Source organism: Trachemys scripta, chromosome 19 (assembly GCF_013100865.1).
Source record: "Trachemys scripta elegans isolate TJP31775 chromosome 19, CAS_Tse_1.0, whole genome shotgun sequence".
In the NCBI taxonomy this organism is placed as follows: Eukaryota; Metazoa; Chordata; order Testudines; family Emydidae; genus Trachemys; species Trachemys scripta.
In genome coordinates this window covers 19,701,055-19,719,203 of record NC_048316.1, presented here as the reverse complement: position 1 = coordinate 19,719,203, position 18,149 = coordinate 19,701,055, and the positions used below count along the sequence as shown (strand labels likewise).

The 18,149-nt window shown below is 40.3% G+C and overlaps 1 protein-coding gene across 2 annotated transcripts in view; it reads left to right on the top strand.

The window, feature by feature from the left end:
* Positions 1-18,149, top strand: part of CDC42 (cell division cycle 42) — a 38,535-nt gene that overhangs the window by 969 nt on the left and 19,417 nt on the right. For both annotated transcript variants that reach the window (XM_034753105.1, XM_034753106.1), the window contains exon 2: positions 13,394-13,535. In XM_034753105.1, coding sequence (XP_034608996.1) covers positions 13,431-13,535 — 105 coding nt within the window. In that variant the 5' untranslated portion in view covers positions 13,394-13,430. The remainder of the gene's footprint in view (positions 1-13,393; positions 13,536-18,149) is intronic.

The following is an 18,149-nucleotide window of genomic DNA, read 5'->3' as shown; positions in this document are numbered from 1 at the left end:
GTAGATGCCACAGATCATGCATCAGCCACCTAATGACACTTGTGCAGAGAAGAGGTGGCTTAATAGTACTTTACCAGCTTTATCTTTTCATTTCCTGCTTCTTGTTCATTGAATATTTTAACTGTAATATGACATTAACTTTTTGGTATACTTGTATGTTATGGGTTTAGCCTTCTGGTCCATTGTAATGCCCTAGAATATATGAATACTCTTTTGTCTAAAGGGATTGCAGGATTGTTTTTTACTTAGGTAATGAACAAAAGAGAATGAATGAAAGTAGCTTCCTTCCTAGATATTTTAAAGTTGATCCACTTGAGCTGCAACATTAATAGAGTTCCTGTAAAAAGAACCAGTAGTTTCATTTAACCTCGTTTCTTAATTCAAAAATAGTCATTGACATCATCTGAGTTATAATTTGTCCGTGGAAGCCGTTTTCTTTGCCTTGTTCTCCCTTGCAGCCCAGTCATGGGCTATCTCATGTAGTGTAAAAGCAGGTGCACATAGGATAGCGTACTTTTCCCTCCAATACAGTGTACATTTTTGGTCCTTTTTTTAACTGTTTCCATAGTCATGTCATTTTGTTTCTGGCTAGAGCTACAAGAGAATAAGGTTCAGTGCTGCTTGGAGGATAGGCTCCTAGATCACTTATAAATCCCCTTTACTCCTCCCAAATCTCAAATGTATTGTGAAAGTGATACATATGAACTACTGTTGTGTGCAACCCCCCACCCCCTGTTTGTATTATAAGTGTTCTTTTGGCAACTCAGACTGTACTTGCATTAGCCCTTTTTCGTGTGTGAAAAACTTCATGCTGGTGTATATTTACTAGTAGTACAACAGTGGAAATGCTAGCAAGGGCAAGAGTCCAAGCAGTAGCCACTATTCAAAGTGCTCTATGGTGAAAATTCTTGGAGCAGATCTTCAAAAAAGGATGGTATGAAGTCTGTTGCCTTGTCTACAGTGACACTCGTGAAACTCCACTGGATGTAGTGTTAACAAAGTTGAGAATTTTTTAAGCCAGAAGCATAATGTAAACAAGACCACATTGAGGAAACCATGTTGGCTGACAGTAATACAGTCAGAAATAGTTTAGTTTGGCCATTTGAGTCCTTTGTCTCAGGTTTACCTGTGGGTATGGCTTGCTTCTGGGAAAATGAGGTGCATTTAAACTGTATGGCATTATAGATTGAAGTGCCCAGGAAGTCGTGGGTGGGTGGTTTTTTGGAAAGTGGGTTTGAGAAATGGGTCAAGAAATATCATGGTACTGCTTAGAATAATGCAGTAGATTTATAAATGTTCAGAGCTATCGTTTTCAGTCAGTAAAGGATTAACTTTTTCATAATAAAATAGAAATTATTTTGTTAGTGTCCTAAAATTTCTATCTGAAGCTTTTGGTCACTGGAAATACGTGAATATGGCAAACTTCAAAGTACAATCTTGTAAAATGGCAGCTTATGCTAATCTTTGTTTTCCTTTGAGTGTGGTGAAGGAAAAATTAGCATAGAAAAGTCCATATTGACATGTACAAGATTTATACATGTACGAGCACAGAATTGACTCAGCGTGTTGGAACCAGTAGATCAATATTTCCATTATTACCATTCTTTGTAAAGAGAGCACCTTGTTTTAAAAGTCTCTGCATTGAGTAATTGAACAGAGAATGGTGACAAACATTGCTTCTGATGCAAGATGGAACATGTCCAAGATTTAACTTGCTTATATGGTGAAACTTTGACAGAGCTGTATGTGCATATATGTAATGTCTTATGGTTGTGTTTTTCATGACCTGTAACTGATGCATTTAGTCTGATTACCTTGTAGCTGGGTGTATGGTTGGCATGTTGTTAGAATAAATTTGTTTGCCTTAAAGTGACAGTTTGTTCCAGACAGGTTCCCCAGAATCTTTTTTCCCCCAGAAAATCTGAAACTAGACTTTGATCATGAAATATCCCTGATTTGCTGAGGTTTGAAATTATTTGTAGTAATAAATAATGTAGCTGGCAATATGACAACCAGATCATTTAAAAATGGTCTCTTTTGCAAGATTAGAAGCACAGAGAAAATTAGAAATGAGGAAGGTAAAATGATTAGGAGATCAGAGAAGATATAATCATTGTACAAAATAATGAATAGTATAGAGCAGGTAATCTGGGTGCTTTTTATTTGTCCAGTCTCTTAGTACAAAAACAATGATAAATTGAAAAGGAACTGATATAGAGTCACATGCTTATAGAATTAGTTCTTTAAGTATCCATTATGGAATATTTTGCTCCTTCCAGTAAAATATCTAATATGGGTCACTTTCGGAGACAAATACAAGACCAGATGGATTGCTGGTCTGATTCAGTATAGCAGTCTTTCTTCCTGCTAGACATTTGATCTAGTACCAAAACTAAAATGTCCTAGATCTTGTTAGCCATACCCATAAATATTCTAAATTTAACTTTTTAGCATTTGAATGTGTGCAGATCTACAAATCAGAAAGATGTGCCTTGATCCCTGCTTGGAACCTCATAACATACATACTAACAGTACTATAAGCCCATAGCTCTCAATTTTTTCCAGACTACTGTACTCCTTTCAGGAGTCTGTTGTCTTGCGTACCCCCAAGTTTTACCTCACTTAAAAACTATTTGTTTACGAAATCAGCCATAAAAATACAAAAGTGTCACAGCACAATATTACTGAAAATTGCTTACTTTCTCATTTTTACCATATAATTATAAAATCAATTTGAACATTAATATTGTACTTACTTTTTCAGTATATAGAACAGTATAAACAAGTCATTGTATGAAATTTTAGTTTATACTGCCTTCATTAGTGCTTTTTATGTAGCTAGGCAAATATCTAGATGAGTTGATGTACCCCTTGGAAGACCTCTGCGTACCCCCAGGGATACGTGTACCCCTGATTGAGAACCACTGCTATAATTAACATTACAATAACAGTAGCCTAGATAGATTTTGTTTAATTAACTTGTAATATCAACAACTTGTCAATGACTTTCTGTTCTTTAGGCACCCACATCCCATTGAAGTTCAAGGAGAGTTGGGAATCTAATTTATTTAAGCTCCTTTGAAAATCCCAGCCATAACATGGCATATAACCCATACAGGGTTATATGCCGTGTTAGCCAAAGGAATCAGTGAGAGGGAATTGCCACCAATTCTGATACTTTAGCAGACTCTAAAACTGAGTGTCATGTGTATTGTCGGGTTTAAATTTGGTGCAGAACTGTGGATGTCTTGAGTTTGCACAGCCATATGGGAATACAGTCCATCTCCTGCTGCTGCTTTATAAGGCCTTCTGTGGCCTATGTTACAGCTTCTTGCACGTCCCTCCCTACAGTAGTGTGGGTATAAATGTCTAAAATCAGTGGGAAGAGCATAGAGGTGTGAAGAACTTAGTTTAAGGCAGGAGATGGTCTGCGGTTTTCTGCTACATATCCTGTAGCTCATTGAATTGCTGGGTGGAAAAAAACAAGTCCACACACCTTTAGTCCCTAGACACACAGTAAAGTTAAACTGATGCAAGCAAGGTGCAGAATTTTAGAGATACCAATATTTAATTGTTTGAATTGCTGCTTCTCTGTCTCTTGCTAATGATTCCCACTTTAAAGAGAAGCAGTTTAAATCTCCAAATTGGACACAGCATCCTCAATTGATGATCAGGTCACCATGCAGATCCTTCTTCTGAATGAAAAGGAATGAGATGGAAGAGAGAGAGAGAGAGAGATCTTGATACCATTATTACATTTTTTAGAAAGGTAGAAGAAAGACACACACAGGTTTTTAAATCAACACTTCTGAATTTCTGATGTTCTGCTGGTACTTTACCTTCTGTTCTATTTAGGCTCTCTTACCACACCATCACTGTGTGAGCATCCCACTTTTTGTACATGGTCCTTTCAACTGTTTAAGGAATAGACAATAAAATTGAAAACTGATCACATACCATTTGTGAAACATCATTTGTTTCATAGTATCTCCAGAGGCATTATTCGGGATCTGGGCCCCATTATGCTAAGTGGCATGGCCTTTTCTGTGTTTTGAAAACTTACACCACTGTAACTAAATCTAGAAATGCCAGTGTCCTTTTGCTTAATATTGGCAAAGTTATGTTATGACTGCTCCAAAAAGCTTGCAAAAGAAATAAGACCAAATATAACAAATCAATGTAACAAGAAGTGGGAGGGAATAGACAAGGCAAGAGAAGATTAGGAGTGTAGCTGTCCGTGGTTTCAACTTTTTTGTTTCAGTTCAGAACCATATCTACCTTCTATTGCTATATAATATAGCTGTGGCAACAGCTGAAGTTGTCTTAGTTACTTCCTTTTTAACCACCTTTCAAACTGAAATTTACTATGCCCGGTCTCTGTCCAATAGCGAAATTCTGTTTGGAAAAGATAAGCAAAAATACTTCTGTTTTTGTGAAATTAATGGGAAAATTCTTCCCCTGGCCAATCTACTTAAATCTGCAATTTTTTTATTTTTAAAACCGTTTCAGGCTGATAGAATTGGGTGAAGGAGATTGAAATTTTGCATGGGAATAGCCCTTAAGAAGTGTCTTCTAGTTGCTTGGTAAAAATCAGTCTTGATTTGGTTGCTTTTTTAAGCCTTTGCTCATGTGCAGTAGAGTTGGTTTGAGTTCAGCAGGTTTGACATTCCAAGTGCAGTGTGTCCATGCTGTGGAAGTGCCTGATCCTCCTGCACTATAAGCTTAACTCCGTTTTCTCCTGACCTTCCACAGAGGTGGGTTTTAGAGATTTTTAAGCAATTATCAGAAACATGGTCTTGTAAGAATTGCTGTTGCTCTTGGTTGAGAAAAGGCCTCTTTAGCTTATGCAGCAATTCTCAAACTTCATTGCACCTCGACCCTGTTCTGACAACAAAAATTACTGCATGACCCCCGGTGGGGGTATGAGGGTGGAGCCTGAGCTCCGCTGCCCTGGGCAGATTGGGGGGGAGGCAGAGCCTGAGCCCCACCGCCCCAGGCCGAAGCCCTTGGGCTTGGGCTTTAGCCCGGGGTGGCGGTGCTCGGGCTTCAGCCCCGTGCCCCAGCGAGTCTAATACTTGCCCTGGCAACCCCATTAAAATGGGGTCGTGACCAACTTTGGCATTCTGACCCACAGTTTGAGAACCGCTGGGTAGTGAGCACAAAACTGGGAGGCAGGAGGTCTCGAGTTCTAAGATTTCCTCTTCCACTTTCTGGCCTCAGTAATTGCTGTTTCTTCCTTAGGGGGGCCTCTGCATATACCTACTCTTGGGATAAGTCACCAACAGCATTGTAAGCTTCTGAATGTTATCAGGTCCATGCTCACCACAGCACTTGAATGGTCAGCACCTGGTGTTGCGCAAGGGAGGTATGACTCTCAACTGCTTCACTTCCTTCCTGCGGTTAGGCTGCATGGAGAGGAACCTCTCTCTTTAGTCTGGCTTTTGGCCAGGTTTCTAGCCCTCTTCAAATTGAGTTGGTTGTCTTTGACAATGTTACAAATTTTTAAGTAGTCTGATGCTTTCAGGATACTTTTTGTGCTATCCTCCTTTCATACACTTGAGTGAAATCTGACACTACAGCTACTCAAAGAAGGAGGCAAATATAATTTGTCATTTTACTGATGGGCCTTTAGTTATCTCACAGATTACAATACTGCATTGTGGTGGGATAGAATGCCTAGAAGACACACACACAGAGCACATATTCTGGGACATCCACTGGACAGAGAGCTGAGAGGAAGGATGATCAGTCAAAACCAATTACATGGGCATGGTCTTATCCATGCTTCAAAAAATGTGTGCTCAGCCAGCGACAGGAAGCCAGTGTGTCAGAGTAGGGCACTGGCAAAAGTTAAACACTGTTAGCTTTCATGGTTACTAATAGTGTTAATCGTGGGGTAGGCAGACCCAAACAATGTCAAGAGCCAGCCAAGCAACTAACCAGTTACAGACTAGCTGAAAAAGTTGTGAATAGGTATTGGAATTGGTGAACAAATAATTACATCCACAAACTGTAAAAGGGCACAAAATTAATAAATCTGACATTTTTACCTACTGTTATTGCAAGTAACACTGAATATCACTAAACTTAAGAGGCAAAACATTTTATTTTTCACTTTATATACTTTGTGTTTAACAGCACTTCATTTATGGTCAGTTTCCTCAACCTTTCACACAGCAGTAAGGCAGAAAGAAATCTCTTTAACAAAAGAAAAGGCGGGGGAGGGGGAGACTAAAATTGAGACTGGAGGGAATGTGTACAACCTGAAATTACTTGCTTATTTTTTTGAAAAATAAACAAGTTAATGGGGGTGGTGTGTGTCCCCATCCCTGTAACGTCTTTGGTGGGATGGAAATTAGGAAGATAATATCAGTTTCTTAAGGCACTGTGAACAAGCATTTACATGGGATTGTGTGCCATTTTACTACACATGCTGTTTTGGTGATGAAGATAAACCTTCATTTTTATTTTTTGTAGGTGCTTGTAAGCTGCTGAAATTTTCCATGCTTGGTCTCAATTTAGAAGTCACTTTTGAAAGGGAATTTTGCTCAAATTAGCTCTAAACCAGTTTGAATTAACAGAGGTAAAAAAATGTACTTGTGTTTTTAGGTAGCTTTTTTCCATGCAAAACTGGAAGCAAAACTTCAATATCAGAAGTCTTCAGGTAAGATGCTCTTTGGTTACTTTGTGAACTTTCAAAATAAGTACAGAAAGTAACTGAGAGTATAGCTTCACTTCAAAAAGAGGTTGTGTGCTTGTCTCAGGTTAGCTAACTTGACTTTAAATAGCAGTGAAGACATGGCACCTTGGCTTTTAGCTTTCCTTAGCAGCTAAAGTTAAAGCTTATAGGGAATGGGGGGAGAGTTGAACTTGAGCTGCTAACCAGAGTTAAAAGCAGTTGCCTTCACTACTGTTTCACCTCAAGTTAGGAATACAATTTTTTTTTTTTTTTTTTTTTTGGGCGCATTAGAGATGTACTCTGAGTTAAGTGTCTTGCCATCATTGCAATCCAAGTTACTAATTGTGCTACTTAAATACCTAGCTAATAGACATAGGAAAGTCTCATGCTCAGCAGAAATAAGGCAGCTCGAACTTGTAGATTCTACATGTAAATAGCTTTGAATTTGTATTTTTTATTGAAAATGGAAACTAAAATATGAACTTTAGTAATGTTAACAGTGCATTAATTTCTTGGAATCTGTCAATTATATAGTTAACACTGTTGGTTAATACTTGCGTTCTGGGAAGGGTCAAAGTGTTCAAGGGAGGTCAGTATGAGTGGAATTGGGATCCATGTGATTCCACTGTGTCCCTGATTCCATGCATTATGAAGCACATTTAGCCTTGGTTTCTAGAAAAGTAATACAAATGCTGTAAATAGGCCATGAAGTCATTTAAAACATAGTTTTGCATCTGAAACCACTTTCAAAAATAGTTTCACTTTGCTCTAATGAGGACTTATTAAATATGAGCATTCAACAAGCAAAATGCCTCACTAAGCAAATTCCTTACTTGAGTAATTTGTGACTTAATCTCAGATCTTGTAATAGAGTTGTGTTGCAAATGAATTTTGATATCCCAAAGAGCTTGATTAAATAAGTTCTCAGTTCCCAACAGGCAGTTATTTACCTGTAGTGAACTTTTAAGTTCAGCCAATCCATGCAATGAAACGGCCGCGGTTACATCCTCCATAAAAGAGGAAGCTGTGATGCAGCTGGTGCTCAACAGGAAACTAATACCGGATGTGTACACAAATTTGACGGCTCCGTTTCCTCAGGCTAGATAGATGTATGTACATTTTAACCTAAAAAAGAGGCATTGATGCAAGTGTAAGTTACCAAACTTAGACTCAAGGCTGGAAATGGAAAAGCTAGGTCTTCCATATAAATTTTAATTGCTTATACTACATATGTGAAGGTAAAAACTTAATAGCTTATAGCTTCTGATTTTAGGGCTAGAAGGGATGTGATCGTCTGTCTGATCTTTTGCTAACAGCCCATAGAATTGCCTTCTAATTCTTGCAATGATCCCAATAACTTGTGGTTGAACTAGAGAATATTTTAACAAGTCTGCAATGTGTGGATGACTACATTGCTTTAGGAACCTTTTAGCTTTTTTGTTTTAAATTGGGAAGTAAATCAGGAAACTTGCATTTTAATTTAATTACTGATAAGAGACTGTGCTTAAATAAGAAATCAAGGCATCTACTTCTGTAACTCTTTGAGCTGTGCATCAACCTGTTTTGTGTGCTGGTAGAAACTAAGTGACACTTAATATTCCTGACCACTGAAGCTCCTTCTGTAGGAATCTAGTAGTTTTGCTGAGCTAAGGGGACAGACTTTATTTATAATGTGCTATGTACTTCATAGAGCAGATAGAAATGGTCCTTAAGTAAAAAGGAAAGGAATAGAGAGATGGACTGGGTAGAAAACATGGGGAGGAGGCAAACACAGGAAGGAAATGTTATATAAATTTCATCTTAATTATAGTTAATAACACCCAAGGACCCCATCCTACTAGATATACACACACACGGACACTGTTCCTGCCTTGAAGTACTTACTATCTATAAAAGTATGAACAAGTATTTTCCTGCTTTTCTCAGCAGATGATGCACTTTTTATTCGGTGTGAGGAATTTGCTCGTATCCTGTGTAGGACTAGATTATTCTTTTTCCTCTTAATCTGTGTGTGTGTGTGTGTGTGTGTGCATGCACTCTTTGTTTTTTTAATCTGAAGATAATGTTTAATTTTCCTTTGTTAGACTTACACTAAGTGTCAGGTAAGACTTTCAGAAATGGAGGTCTAAACTTAAGATCCTAAATCTATATTTGGAAATCGGGCCATTTATTTATTTAGGTGCCTAAATATGGCCTTAAAAGCTGAAATGTATATATGATTTTCAAAAAAAATTGTGGCCCAAGATTTTTTGGACAATAACCAGCATGGATAAATCCTTAAACCTGACTCTTTGGCCTAGTCTTCACTTACCGGCTGGTCCGGCGGCACGCCATCAATGTTCTGGGATCGATTCCGGAAGTGCTCACAGTCGGCGCCGGTACTCCAGCTCGCCGAGAGGAGTACGCGGCATCGACTGGGGGAGACTTCCTGCCGCGTCTGGACCGCGGTAAGTTCGGACTAAGGTACTTCGAATTCAGCTACGTTATTAACGTAGCTGAATTTGCGTACCTTAGTCCGAAGTCCGGACTAAGTGGGGACCAGCCCTTACCCTCTTCTCCCCCCCCCCAAAAAAAAAAAAAAAAAAGGACTTTTGAATGTGTCTTTAAAAGGACACCACTGTATTTGGGAGTATTTTATACATGTTATTGAAAAGGGGTTATTTGGCATGTACTTACTTGGAAAGATTCAGTTACAGGTTTAAATTCCACAAAGGAATTTCCTTTTTTGTGTATCTTTGTTGATGTTCCCTGTTGTATTTAATTATTGCACTTGGTATCTTTTAGAGCAAGTGATTCTGAAACTCTTTGCTATCACACCTCACTCTCCTGTCAAAGGAGATTAGTTCAGGCCCCATGTTCATATTGGCTGAAGCTATAAAGTTTATAATTAAACAATAAGAAGCTCATCCATTTTGTTACAAAGTGTCATTGTGTGTGTTTAGCATTCCTAGTTGTGGAAAAACCTATCCAAACTAAAATTGGAAGTGGCCTTCAGTGAAATTTTGGGGTAATGTTCCAAGGGGAGAACAACAGAGTGGGAGATAAAGGAGATTAAGGCCTGGGAGCTGCTATCTGCTACAGCAGGGGTAGGCAACCGATGGCATGCCTGCTGTTGGCATGCAAGCTAATTTTCAGTGGCACTCGCACTGCCCGGGTCCTGGCCACTGGTCCGGGGGGCTCTGCATTTTAATTTAATTTTAAATGAAGCTTCTTAAACATTTTAAAAACTTTATTTACTTTACATATAACAATAGTTTAGTTATATATTATAGACTTATAGAAAGAGACCTTCTAAAAACATTAAAATGCATTACTGGCACACAAAACCTTTAAATTAGAGTGAATAAATGAAGACTCGGCACATCGCTTCTGAAAGGTTGCCGACCCATGTGCTACAGTTTCCTTCTGATGATTGCAGGCTGGCTGTAGTCACCAATAAGTGGAGCACATAGAGTGGAGAAGAGAGTTATCTTGTTCTCAGTGCTGGTATTGTAGTGACTCCCAAAGATGGCCAAGAAGAGTCATTGCAGAGGAAGTGCTGCTGGGTGGGTGACTGGGTGGGTAACTAAAGCTGGTACAAACGTACAAAAATCTGAGAAGCCCATGCATCAACTTACATTTTTAACTTACCCTCTTGAAAACAGGAAGTGAGTTCCAGGCCTCGCCCGGATACTCTCCACTCCCTACCAGTGCAGCTTGGCCACACAGCTTGAGAGAGCCTACCCTATAGCAAATCCAACCAAAAAATACAGATCAGCCTATCTTCCTGAATGGATCCCATTGGAGAGTTAGTGTGGCATATTCATAATTTAGATCTGTTTTAAATTGGTTTACCCTTAGTATTTGAGCTTGTTAGTTGTGACCTGGTGTCACTTTTGAATATACTGGGTAACTTAGTTGGAGTTCTATACTCCTTCCATTTTCATGTAGAAATTGAATAAAATGAACCAGTAATTCTCACTAAAGCTTAGTCTATGCTCAATTCACTTCTTAACCAACTTTCTTTTGCCCCTTATCTTCTCTGACCTTCAACTTCTTTCTTTTGCCTTATTTCTCCCACAACTAAGCACATGAATATTTAGCTATTTCTTGCATCGGGTATATTATAGTATTGCCAGCAGCTGCAATGGTGTTGCTCTTGCCACCGATGGGGATTGCATCTGAATCCTTATGTCTTTAGTGCAATTCTGCATCCTAGCATGAATGATTCACCATAAATCATTTTAAAAGTAGTGTAGTCTAGCCCCTATCTTCTTATGGATCAGTTTCTCTAAAACAGTGATACTCAGACTGAGGCTCTTTAATGCGTGCTGCAAAGACCTGCAGGAGACATATTAAAACACTGTGCTTTTACTATGTTATTAACCAATTAAGTTATCTACTTGCACTAAATTATTAATTTGCTGTGAGAATTTTATATATTAAAAATATATAGTATTATAGTAAATGAAACAATGAATTCACACTACTGTGGCTCTTTCGGGTAATGCTGATTGCTAATTTGGCTTCTGAACCGCTGAGGTCTGAGTATCACAGCTCTAAAACACTCCCCCTCTCCCTTTTTTTAAAATAAGAATCCTGTTTCTTAAAACAGGACTGAGTTGGTCTCCATCTTGTCTGCTTTTCACTGACATGTTTGTTTTTTTTTTTCTCTGAAACATTATTCTTGTCCCTCAGTCATACTATAAGTGATTACAGTCGTTATAGTTGGTATGGCAACACCCATTTTTTATGTTTTGTGTGTGTGTGTGTGTGTATATATGTGATATATCTTCCTACTGTATTTTCCACTGCATGTATCTGATTAAGTGAGTTGTGGGTTTTAGTCCACAAAAGCTTATGCTTAAATAAATTTGTTAGTCTCTAAGGTGCCACAAGTACTCCTTGTTCTTATAACTAAATGCTAAACTCTGCCTTTGTATGCAAGTGCCATAGAATGTAGTGAAAATATTAAGTGAGATTGTGTAGGTCATTAAATATTTCTCTGATCACTGGTCTTACCTCAAATATGTAGTCAAATTGACCTGAATGAAAGGACTACATTTACCAGTAATCCTTTTGAACAAGAACTTGTCCTTTGAAAATACACTAACCCTGCACTCTCCTGGGGGGGCCAGATTATTGAAACTAAGTATTGGGCACATGAATGGAGTGTGTTCCCTAAGATGTGGCATCAGATTAGACGTTGGAATTTTTGCAGCTTACGTATGCTTCTTACTCTACCACGTCTACATAGGTTAGCAAATTCCTGTTTTTTCTGGTGCTAGCCAAAGTATGACATGGAGTAGAGGATTAATGACATTATCTACCATGCCTACATAAGTCTTCACCATAGTGAAGGGCTTAAGATGTATGAAAAGAGCAGTATAAATGGCAGTGCTGAAGGAGTGAAATGCCAGATGGTGCTTTATATCTTGTTCTGAGAAATTCTTTGCTACCATTTCCTAAAATTGGCTTAATTCTTATGCACCCATGGCTCAAAAGATAAGGTTGCAGTGAGGATTCTATTGCAAACCTTATTTTTAGCAACCACTGAAAATGTCTAACAATTTCCAGATTTGTTCTGAAGACAAATAAAGCATTTGAAGAAAAACTGGGAATTCTTCACTTCTGTCACATGGATGGAGAATAACTTGTTACAAAAATGCAGATTGCATTAAAATACTTGGGTTGAATTGAAATAATTGACAGAAACTGCCTAAGCAGAAGGTAACATTGACAACCAAATTAGGGCTATGTCTACACTACAGACTTTACAGCAGCACAACTGTACTGCTGAAAGCTCTCCCTGTCAGGAGAGCCTCTGCTGCCGACACAAAGCTGTCCACACCAGCACTTTTGCCTGTGACACTCATGTCGGTCAGGGTGTGTGTTTCACACCCCGATTGACAAAAGTTTTACCAACAAAAGTGGTCGTGTAGACCAGCCGTTCTCAACCTTTTTCTTTCTGAGGCCCTGCCCAATATGCTATAAAAATTCCATGGCCCACCTGTGCCACAACAACTGTTTTTCTGCATATCCAGTAGATTAAAAACCAGGGCCGAAGTAGGTGGTGGCAAGCAGGGCAACTGCTTGGGGACCCATGACACGGGGCACTATGAAGGTAAGTTGCTCAGACTTCAGCCCCAGGCAGTGGGGCTCGGGCTTTAGCTTTCTGCCCTGGGCCCCAGTGAGTCTAACACTGGCCTTGCTCTCTGGATTATTTTGACACTCCCTGAAATATGCTTGTAGCCCCCTGGGGACCCGGACCCCTGGTTGAGAACCACTGGTGTAGACAAAGCCTAAGTTAGTTTTGTTGTGGCCCAACCCTGTACTCGTCAGTTAATTTGCATTGCCGCATCTGTAAGTGATATGGACTTCTGGACACCCTTCCCAGAAAGCTGCTTTCTGGACTTTTTTTCTTCATGCTGTTTGTCACCAGTTGGAGGCAAGATGCCAGCTGATACCATAACTTGACCAATAGGTGTGCTGAATAGAAAATATCCACTGGACTAAGGCTAAAAATTACCTAGTGTATTAACCAGTTTCTTATGACCTATTTGAGGCTTGTGTGAAATTGAGAGTGTGGGGCTACCTTGGCCAGAGGGCTCCAGTGATCGAAGATGCTCATTCTGTAGTTGAGACTGCTCGATGAAACTGGGTTGATAATGACACTTGGTGCTTTTCTGTGAGAAAGTAAGCAAAAAATCTAAATATTTTCTTTTGTTCCCTTAGATTCAAATTGGATTTGATATACTAACGGACTTCAGCTATGCAGACAATTAAATGTGTGGTCGTGGGTGATGGTGCTGTTGGTAAAACATGTCTCTTAATTTCTTACACAACAAACAAATTCCCATCGGAATATGTACCAACGGTGAGTATAAAGGGTGAAAATGTCATTGTTTTTGGGTGTTGGGGGCGGGCAAAAGGAAAATCATAATTCTGTAGTTTTTATGGTCTATATACTGTTACTTTCTTGTGCTCCTCCCAGATCTTTACTTTTCACATCTCTCCCTCTCTACTTGGTACCCAGACCTGACGTCTCATGACAAGCTAGGAAGCAACATGTTCAAGCCACATTCTGCTTATAATAAGCAAAAGTTATAATAACTTCTGTATTGCTTCTCTTTGTGTGTTTTGAGACATTGGCATAAGTGAATTCTTGTTCATGATTTATCTGTTCCTGCTGCATAGCCTTCATCTGAAGACCTAACCCTTTCATCTGTTGACAGTACAGTTGGGTGCTGTAAGTGGGATTATTTCAAGTTCTTTTAACTTTAAGTGGGGTATGAGCAGCATACATGCTTAAAAGATGTAATTTTAAATAGGGATGATTCCTGACCATTCATTTTTTTCCAGCCTCAAATGCATGTGCTCGTGCTGCTTCTCCTGTCTTTGGGGAGTGTTACTGTCCCTCCTCATATTCCATCTGCAAGATCTTGAGCCTGAGGACAAGAAAAAAGGCAGAACTGCCTACAGGCTCTCCTACTGCAAGAGATTTTGGCAATCAAGTCTTATGGTTCGGAGGCTTCCAGTACCTCAGTTTCTATGATGGACCCATGTTTGTCTCATGACCCATCTAGGGACTAAGAGATAGTGGAGGTAGCCATATACTTAAGATTGCAGGAATCAAGGCAAAGGAATTTGACCAGCAAGGATCAGAAGGTCTGTTGGTACAAGGTATCAATATACTTCCCTCTCCAGTTAAGCTTAGAAGAAGCATGGCAAAGTTGTGGCTGCAGAGGATCTATCTGATAGCTCTAGGAAGCATTACCCCACAGGTCCTAATCCTCTCTGTGGTCTTGAAACAAGAGAGGGAGGTATCTAGAACCCCTTCTTCCTTTCCTTTGGAGGAGGAAAAAAATCACTAAGTGAGAGTGCTCAGGTGGCAGTACAAGCTTTGGTTCTATTGGAACTGATTCCCTAGTTCTCCTTCAAGTGATTGTGCGCACCTACATTTCATTGTAGGGGTGTGTGTGTGTGTGTGTGTACGCACGCACGCAATGCACTTGAGTTGGAGACTTTTGCCAGCAGTACCACTAGTCAGCGCATGTGCCCCTGCTCTCCTCGTGGTCTCAGGCAAGGGCATAAAAGGGGCATGTTCATCGCCTTCCTCTGACTTTCTCACTGCTTGTGGCAAGAGCTGGAGCTCCATGTAGCCTTAGTTTTGGTCAACCAGCTTTAGAAAACTCTCTATAAAGTTGTTACAGTGATTCAATAAGTGTAGTTTAGCCTATATAGTGTAGAATAGTATAGTTATATATACTTTTTATTACTACCTGGAAGATTTACTATGAAGAAATCCCTGGTTCTAAACAATGTGTCACATGCAAGGCTGTTATCCTGGTCAGGTGGGCACAAGAGAGAAAAACAGGAGAAGGCCACAGATGGGGGGCCCAAAGCCAAAACCTGAGCTCCGTGTGTGTGTGTGGGGGGGGAGGGCAAAACCGAAACCCAAGGACTTCAGCCCTGACAGCCCCAGGGTGGGGTCTGTAACCTGAGCCCTGCCACTCAGGGCTGAAGTTCTTGGTCTTGGGCAGTAGGGCTTGGGATTCAGCCCCAGGCCTCAGCAAGTCTAATGCCACCCTTGGTGACCCCATTAAAATGGGATTGCGATCCATTTTGGGGTCCTGACCCACTGTTTGAGAACTGCTGCACTAGACCCTCTCTCCAATACAGACCTCAATATCCCCCTAAGAAGAGACCAAGATCTCCTAGACGTCAACAGCTGTCTTTAATGTAGTGGGCCCTTCTCATCAGACATCTTCAAAACAGTCATTTTGACATTTTGTTTGAAGACAGTATATCAACAATATCTCCTTTTGAGTCACGTCTATCCTTTTTTTTACCGTGCTTGGGAAAACATTACATCAGACAAGTGGGTCATGGTTAAGGAGGGATATGTTATCCAGTTCCTTTTAGCAACCCACGTTCCTCGTCCCTCTTCAGGGCCCCTCTCATGAGACTGTTACTTCAAGTGCTGTGGTCTTTTCTGGAATTGGGAGCAATAGAAGAAGTTCCTTACCAACATGAAGGGAAAGGCTTCTATTCCCGATACTTTCTGGTTTTGAAGAAATCTGGGGGCTTCCATCCTATTCTAGGCTTAAGAAAGCTGAACGGATTCATCAGAAAGATTAAGTTCAGGATGGTCACCCTCGCTTCTTCCCTGGAGATTGGTAGCTGTCCTCGATTTTACAAGATGTATACTTCCACATTGTGATACGTCCCTCCCACATTAATTACCTTCAATTTGTGGTAGGCACCAACCACTACTAGTACATAGTGCTCCCTTTCAGTTTGTCATAAGCTTTAAGGGTCTTCACCATGTGTATGTCAGTGTTAGCAGCACATCTGTCATTTAGGCATTCAAACTTTCATTTACCTGGACAATTGGCTGATGTGGGCAGCATCAAGAGACCAGATTCAACATCAGAGTTATCAGATGCCTGTCATTAAGTCGTCATTTGTCTACATCTGAAACTAAATTTGGAGAGGTCTCAAGTGCAACCCACTCAATGTATATCTTTAAGAGGGGCATACCTCAATAGTCATGGCTTCTTTCCCAGTGTAAAGGTATAGAACTATAGCAGCCTTTCCAATGGCCCTAGAACAGTGTATACCTGCCTGCAGTTCCTAGGCCTTTGTTCCATCATAGATGCATTTCTTCTTCTCTGGTCCAATCTGCTCCTATATGCATTCCCTCCAGTTCCTCTCATTCCCAGAATTCTCAGGAAGCTGAAACAGGACAAAGCATTGTTGATCATCATTTCACGAGCATGGCCAAGACATTGTTGGTTCACGGATCTACGTTGCCTCTCCATCTGTTCACTGAGAACTTCACCACTAGTGGCAGATCTTCTGCTTAGAACTAGGGTGAATCTCTGCACTTACCTTACTGCATGGATAATCTCTAGTTGAATATGCAAGAGAAACTGTGATCCCGATAGGTCCAGACCATCTTGGTGAGTAGTAGAAAGGTCCGCTAGAACCCCACACAAATCAAAGTGGAAGAGATTTTCCCCTTTGGGCACAGTCCCACAAAATATTGCCACGTCACAGTCCAGTTCGTGCATAACTGCAGTATCTCCTACATTTGAAATCCTCAGGCCTCTCAGATAGTTCTTTGAGAGTTCACCTGGGTTCTATTTCAGCATATCTGCCAATAGATGGATTTTCCATCTTCTCTGATCCTCTTGTGTTGAGATTTTCAAAAGGCCTAGTTAAATACTTACCCTCCTGTGTCTGAGATTTAAATGTAGTTCTCTAGATTCGTGGGTCCCCCTTTGAGCCTATGATGACAACTTCACTGTCTGTGTTGTTTATGAAGATCACATTTTTAGTGGCAATCACTTCCATGAGGAGGGTTTCAGAACTTAAAGCTCTTCTTGCTGACTTTCCTTTTACAGTCTTTATTAAGGACAAGGTGTTCCTTAATACACATCCTAAGTTTATGCCTGAGGGAGGTCAGCCTTCCATCTAAATCAAACCATTAACCTTTCAGTTTTTTTCACAAAATCCTATTCCTCTCAGGCCGAGGAAACTCTCCATTGGATGTTCATAGAGCTCTGGCATTTTATTTGGAGTGTACTAGATTCTTTAGATAAGAGGTTCTCAAACTGGGGGTCGTGATCCCTTAAGGGGTCTTGAGGTTATTACATGGGGCGTCACAAGCTGTCTGCCTCCACCCCAAACCCTGCTTTGCCCCCAGCATTTATAATGGTGTTTAATTATATTAAAAAGTGTTTTTTTTATAAGGGGCGTCGCATTCAGAGGCTTGCTGTGTGAAAAGGGTCACCAGTACAAAAGTTTGAGAACCACTGCTTCAGATCTTCTCCAAGACACTTTGTAACCTTTGTTGAAAGATGGAAGGCACCAACATGGTCATAGCTTTTCTACACATTATGCCATCATGCAAGCCTCTCATGGCGCCGGCTTTGGCAAATTGGTGTTTAGATCTCAAGTCATTCCACCTGAAAGGGAACTGTTGTTGAGTCACCTACAGTGGAATGTATATGTGCACAATCACTCAGAAAAAAGTTACTTATCTTACAGTAACTTGTGCACAACACATCTCGAAGAACATATACACTCCATGACCCTCCCACCTTCCCCGCTAGTCCTAACTGAGGAAGGAATGGAGAAGGAGACGGCGACGGCGCCTCTTCTATGCCATTGCCTAAGAGAAGGAGCACATGCTCTGCCAGGTGGTACTGCTGGCAAAAATCTCCAGCTTGAGTGCACTGAGTGTGCACACACCTACAGTGGAATGTATATGTGCACAACACGTCTTGAACAACAGTTACTGTAAGATAAATAACCATTTTTTCTGGAGCTCCTTAACAATAGGGCAGTCTCTTCCACAAAAGAAAATTACTCTGATCCACTCCCGTATCTGGGACTATAGGAAGACTCCTACCTTCTTAATCTTGGACTTGGGGGCTGTCCAGGCTGGCCTCTAGCATCCAATGTGGACCTGAAGCTGTTGGAG